The sequence below is a fragment of the Solanum lycopersicum genome, chromosome 6, assembly GCF_036512215.1.
Source record: "Solanum lycopersicum chromosome 6, SLM_r2.1".
Taxonomy (NCBI): domain Eukaryota; kingdom Viridiplantae; phylum Streptophyta; class Magnoliopsida; order Solanales; family Solanaceae; genus Solanum; species Solanum lycopersicum.
In genome coordinates this window covers 50,757,234-50,764,292 of record NC_090805.1, presented here as the reverse complement: position 1 = coordinate 50,764,292, position 7,059 = coordinate 50,757,234, and the positions used below count along the sequence as shown (strand labels likewise).

The 7,059-nt window shown below is 30.5% G+C and overlaps 1 protein-coding gene across 1 annotated transcript; it reads left to right on the top strand.

Annotated features, from left to right (window-relative positions):
* The first annotated feature begins 2,154 nt into the window (after positions 1 to 2,154).
* PTI6 (pathogenesis-related genes transcriptional activator PTI6) lies at positions 2,155 to 3,623 on the top strand. The gene is given in 1 exon segment (NM_001247062.2): positions 2,155 to 3,623. A coding segment is annotated over 1 exon segment (747 nt). The 5' UTR covers positions 2,155 to 2,540; the 3' UTR covers positions 3,288 to 3,623.
* The last annotated feature ends 3,436 nt before the right edge of the window (positions 3,624 to 7,059 follow it).

Below are 7,059 nucleotides of genomic sequence, written 5' to 3'. Positions count from 1 at the left end.
TTAGTTGTGTGCAAAGCAGGTTCTTGAAAATCCGTGTAGCTAGCTAACCATGGCTCGCTGCCGTCTTCCATGAGATAAGTTCTCCCTTGTGTTTTGGTCCTTAAAATTTGACTATTTCCTTCATGTGCCTGGAGATATCGGTGACTCTGGATTCAAGGCTTTTGGTCATGTCGTTTTAGGACAGCTGCAAGAGGTGCTGACGATTCGGCTGAGGCTAGTTAATGTGATGGATTGAGCAGATGATTCTAGAAAAGTGGGAACCACAGTCTGCAGGACGTCAGGGCGACTGACTCTAATGCACACTGAGGTCATTATCTGAACCTTGGGAATCGTTATTGTGCTAATTTTCTTAACGCATCCCCTCAATTTCGTGAAGAGGTCAGCAGTGTGTCAATAAACCAATAGTAGTTATTTTTGGAAGAGTAGTTTGTTCTGTATAAAAGTTTAGCTTGTGTATGGATCACTATCAAGAAAGGTCGAAAGTATGGTGGTGCAATTAGGAAGCTCCAGATGTTAAGAGTTGCATTATTTTGAGGTGAAATTTGTCTGTTAGTATAATTGAGTTGAAATTAGAAGGGGTTAGGATGATTATGCAAGAGTGGGTTAATAAAGAAAACTATATGTGCAAATGATTATCACTTGGTTTACAAGCAAACAAGTCTTTTCAGCCTATAGATTAGATTCACGTGCCATGCTATCAGCCCTTTTTTCTTTTTGCTTCTTATTCAAGTTAAACGTTTCGATATATCTTGGATCGCCTTTCTTGATAACAGACATTTGATGCTTCGTTTAACTCGTGTCAGTTGTGTGAAACACTCATTTGTATTATATGCTAGGTAAAAAGTTGTTATCTAAAGAGAATAGCTTTCTCATGGATTTGCAGTTAAAGACAAGGTGCGTCAACTTCGCAATAGTTTCCTCCTAATTTCTTTAATACTTTTGTGGACTGACATGAATCCTTTAAGCCTTTTCCCGTTTGAAAAGATGATATAACTAATGGCATGGTTGAATCATAATTGATTACGTATATAAAATATTTTTGCAAATGTAATACTATTTGCAATTAACTAGTAAGTCTTTTCTCATTTAATAATAATAGATATGAATATAGACGAGTCTTTTTTCATAGTTCACTGTAGCTTTTTCCAACTATTAAAGAGGTAGGACCTTGGCTCATTATAGAAACCTCAGAGAGTCGTAGAGCACCAATGGGGGCTTCCTTGAAATTTCGTATTCCAAAATCAAGAGAACATTGTGCAAAGTTAGGTAAAAAGCAATATGCAAGACCAGAGACTTTCTGCTGTGTATATAAATACAAAGAAAAGAAAGTCGGGGCTGCCGGGTGTGGGGCTGGGGATGTTTGACATGTCTAAAATCACCAGCTGTAAAGAAGATCCTCTTGTTTTTAGTCAAGTATAAAACTAATATTTTTACTTCTTCCGTTTTAAATTTATGTAACACTATTCAATGGACACATAACTTAAAAATAAAAAGACTTTTAGAATGTACTGTTTGAAATAAGACTTAATGAGAATTATGTCAATAAACATAAATGAGAATTTTAAAACTAAATTATTTTTAAAACATTCTTTAAATACGTGTCAAACTAATTAGGACTAGAAGATCCTATACCCATTTGCCTGCATTTTTAGTCCACTTGCACAACACTTCTCTACTAGTTGCGAACTTTCTCTTAAAAATATTGAAGTTGTCTATAGAATATAGAACATATCATGTTAAAGTAAAAACACGAAAATTCATATAGATAACCGATTGAATTATTAAAATTTCTCGAATAACCTATTTTGACTTAAGACTCTAACTGACTGACAGGGAAGGTTGTTTCTTTTTTTTACTCTTCTCTAGAAACTTCCATATTTTTAACTTTTTTTTAATGACTCAAACATGTATACTTCCTCGAGATTAAAGGTAAAGGGTGTTTATCTACATTTTCAAGGGAAGCTTGACGTGGTAATAAACAAAAGCATGTATGTATATAGTATACTTTAAGTTATATTTATTACATCCAAATTTTAAATTTTGTTGTGCTTCACATTGTATATGTCCCAGTGTGGAATCGGATCCAAATTGGGGCCCCAACCTGTTTTGTCTGCGTGGTATATGTGGCCTTTCAGAGCTGTACATTATTGTCCCATGCACTATATATCTTGAGCGGAGTGTTAAACCCCTGCCTTCTCTGTTTATACTTCCTCTCTTTTCTTCCCTATTTTTGGCTTTATACCTCTAATTATATTGTTCTAATTATATGGTAGAAAGATCTACTTCCCGCCAAAAACAACAAAGAAAGTAATCTCTTTTTCTTTGTTCACTCATCAACTTGTTTCTCAAATCATTTGTATCACTGCAACTTTTTCCACACTTAAAAACTTTTTATACAATAATATTGGTCACTATTCACTCACTTCAACCAGTTCTTGATTGTTTTAGTACTCCTTTTTGAGCTTATGATGATTTTTTTTTGTGCTCTTTGAAAAAAATATCTTTTAAATCGAACTGTAACTTTAAGTTTTTGGTATACCATGACGGAAAATTCAGTTCCGGTGATTAAATTCACTCAACACATAGTAACTACAAACAAGCATGTTTTTTCTGAGCATAACGAAAAATCCAATTCAGAGTTACAAAGAGTTGTGAGGATTATACTTACAGATGCCGATGCTACAGATTCTTCCGATGATGAAGGCCGGAATACTGTACGGAGAGTGAAGAGGCACGTGACGGAGATCAACCTTATGCCGTCAACCAAATCGATCGGCGACAGAAAACGAAGATCGGTGTCTCCGGATTCTGACGTCACTCGTCGGAAAAAGTTTAGAGGCGTTCGTCAAAGACCGTGGGGTCGTTGGGCTGCAGAGATTCGGGACCCGACCGGGGGAAAACGGGTGTGGTTGGGTACTTATGACACCCCAGAAGAAGCAGCTGTCGTTTACGATAAAGCTGCAGTTAAGCTCAAAGGTCCTGACGCCGTTACCAATTTTCCGGTATCAACAACGGCGGAGGTAACGGTGACGGTTACGGAAACCGAAACCGAGTCTGTTGCCGACGGTGGAGATAAAAGCGAAAACGATGTCGCTTTGTCACCCACCTCAGTTCTCTGTGACAATGATTTTGCGCCGTTTGACAATCTAGGGTTCTGCGAAGTGGATGCTTTTGGTTTCGACGTTGATTCACTTTTCCGGCTGCCGGATTTTGCTATGACGGAGAAATACTACGGCGATGAATTCGGCGAATTTGACTTTGACGATTTTGCCCTTGAAGCTCGATAGTGTACGAGGGGCTATTTCGTCCATTTTTGCAAATGGGTTCACTGGTTAGTTGACTAGTGACGTGGCATTTTTGGCGGGAATATATATATAGTGATTAGCAGTCTCTATTCATACGAAGACTTTGTGAGAGATTTTTGTTTTTATTTTTCTGTTAATTGTGGGTGAATATTGTAATATGAAAAATTTTGTATGGTGAAATTGAATTAATTAACGATGAAGATAAGGAGAGTGAAGGGGGATGTGTGTATTTTATGATTGAGGTGTGTTTTTGTGATTCTGAAAAAAATAATTTATTATTTTTACGTTGGAAATATAAAGTCAAAATTCTATTGAAAATATAAATTTTATTTGTAAAGAAAAAAAAATGATATTATACCTCTTTAGATTGTTTAACATGATGCTTCTTGAGCTTTAATGTTATAATTATGTGCACTTATTTTCTTTTGAACGTGTAAAAAATTTGAACCAAAAATAAATTGTTTTTAGCTCTATATAAAATTATAAATAGCTAACAAAGCTACTATATTAAATAATATATTGTGAGAGCAATGTGCTAATCTAAAAAGACGAGAAAGATTTTTGAAAATTTAAAAATTGAATTTATTTTGTTTGAGATCTAAAACATAATCATTATTATTATTTTTACAATAGTAATATTTAATCTTTCTAGTAACTAAAGAATTTTAAAAACTTGCTACTTTGTCAATGTATGTGGAAAAAAGTTGACCATAAGATACACTCTTTAAAATTAAGAATTTGCTGTCTTTTATTTAATGTAAATAGAAGAAATTAATGATATTACTCATTACAATCAATTCTAACTCCTTCAAATTCATACGTTGATGTTAAATTTTTTAAAAATATTTTTATTTACTAAATATATTTAAATATTTTTTTATTGGATGTCCCCTTCGAAACGACATCAATATTATTCAATGTTACCATTTTATTTAAATATTTCATTTTTCAAGCTATATATGTGTGACACGTAGCTACTAACAAATAGATGTTGAATTTTCAATATTATAGCACAACCACAAAGTCAGGGCGGCTAAGGAGTGATAGAAATTCCACAAATAAAAAAAATTTAACATTTCCATTTTAAAATAAGTTGTATTTTTGACTTGAATAATAGATATATTTAGTAAGAAAATTACTCAATTCTAAAAATAAGTTAAAAGTAATTTTTGATGATGTCAAACGTGTGTATCAAAAACAATAGTAATTTTATTAATAAAAGCACCACGTATTTTGAAATTGAGAATATATGAAAGAAAAAAAATAATTGAATAAATTAAAAAGTTGGAAAAAGAAGATAAATACGAAGAAATAGGATTTAGTAGGGTCTATTGGTTGGTGACCAAATTGATCCGAAAGCAACTATATATATAGCCGCCTTCCACTTAAGTTTTCCACTTATTACAATTGGATTTAATTTTAATTTTATATAAATGGATAATATAATTTTTTTTAACAATATAATATATTATAGCATGTTTTCGATTTTATTTTCTAAAGTCCACTACTCTATATTAATGTCCTGATTAAATTCGAATTACTCACCACAAAGCTTATGCAGAAGATGACGTTCTCACTAGGATTTTTTTCATTCTCAAGGTACAAGTTCAAAATTTCAAATTAAGTGTGAAAGTGGAACCAATATTTTTTAAAATCGGGGCGTGAGGCGAAACGTTTTATACCGTACAGGACGAGGCGTAAGCCCAGAGACAGGAAACGTAGTCTCATCTCTCACGTATATTTAGTTTTACAGTTTTATTATTAATACAATAAGCAAAACTAAATCTTTTAATGATTTTTAATTTTTATTTTGGATAAGTATTAATAATTAATAATGCAGAAAAACAATATTATAATTGATATTTGAAAAACATCATTACACTAATAATAAAAATATGATTTATAGTAAAAAAAATATTTAAAAATTAAAAATGTATGATTATATATTTTTACATAAAAAATTTACATTTTTATGCTTGAGACTTTTACTTCATATTTTAAAATCTACGCCTTATAAATATACATCTCTAATTTATATTTTAAAGCGTTTTTGATACACTCTACCTTAACGTGCTTGACAAACAACGAGTGAAACACTCATTTAACTTATCGCAAAAGATTGTGAAAGTGGAATTTATTATAATAGAATTGAGACTGTGACTTTTTACTATGGCGCAGCAAATTATAGGGACCTATAATAATGATAATAGACGGGTAATATAATAATTTATCAAAATAAGTATAGTCGGTTTCTTAGTTGACTGATCAATTGATATTTTTAATTTTAAATTTTTTTATCAGTATGATATAATATGATCAGAAATTAAGGAAATTGTCACTTTTAGATGTGTCCCTTCTTTTGGCAAATCCACTTCATATTAACTGTATATTCCTTTATTTTAGAAAATTAAAGTTTCTATTATATTATTGTGGAGTGGATTTTATTTAATCAAATAATTGTCATAAGAAAAACATGAGGATATATATTATATATACACTAAACCAATAATGCAATCATTATTTTTTCTTACTTTTGTTTAAGCACTTCTTTGACCAGATATTATTTCGTTTGATATGATATTTTTGATAAATTTTAAAGTGATGAAAGTTGAATACAATTACAATTAAAATATATATTTTAGTGATGATTATTTGTGATTATTATAAGCTTGTTTATTCATTTTTTTTTATTTTAAAATTTGTTAGTATTTTGAGGATTGTTATTGTATGAAGATTTGGACTAAATTTCTTTCGATATATTTAATTTTTATGAATATTCACTAATAGTTTTTAAGAAAAACAATATTTAATATCTTGGTCGTTTTGAGAATGTCCTTAATGTTAATGACTTGTGACATTCCAAAATGATCACTTCAGAAAGATGATATTTGATTTCTTAATCTCTTTACGAATAATTAATAATGAGATATTTAAAATATCTTATTAGAAAAAAAATTATTTTTCCAACGCAAACTAGAATTCCGGATAAAGTGGATTCTAAAAATTCTAATGAACGCTTAAATATTGAAGCAGTCAAAGTAATTATGAGACAATATAGAAATAGATTGAAACCATCAAAAGTAATTACGAGACAAGTAAAAATATAGATTGAAGCAGATAACGTTTGCGGTAAAGTATTTAGATTAAGTTAAACATGCATGGGTCAAAGTACTTGAAGTTAAAATTGTGGGGGATCAATTTCTATCATAAAAAGTTACTAGTGGACTAATTATTTAAATACTTTAACTTTAAATCTTAAATTTACTTTAAATCATTTAAAATATAATACATGATGCATATGACCCATTCATATAGACACCAACAGACAATAATTATGTGCCCTATTGAGCCACCTTCAACAAAAAGTTACTAAAAAAGATTCAAAACAAGGAAATATCAATTGGATCAGTCATCAGATCAATATATGGATATGTGTAATCATTCTAGAACCCAAGAGGCTTGACAAGATTAGTGTTTTGGGTGGTTCTATCTTGCCCATTTTATTGTATCTGATGTGATCGAGGTCGAATATTTATATTGAAAAAAAAAATATTTTTCTAAAGTAAAAGTAAATTAAATTGATACATGAATAATAATAATAATAATAAAATTCTGACTTATCTATGTCATATCTCATTGTTAACCTTTCCACTAATGACGGAAAAGAAAGAAGAGAAGTTGTCGTAATTTTTATGGGGTATATCATTATTTATAACGTTTCAAACTTCATATGGTTAAAGTTTAATTATTTATG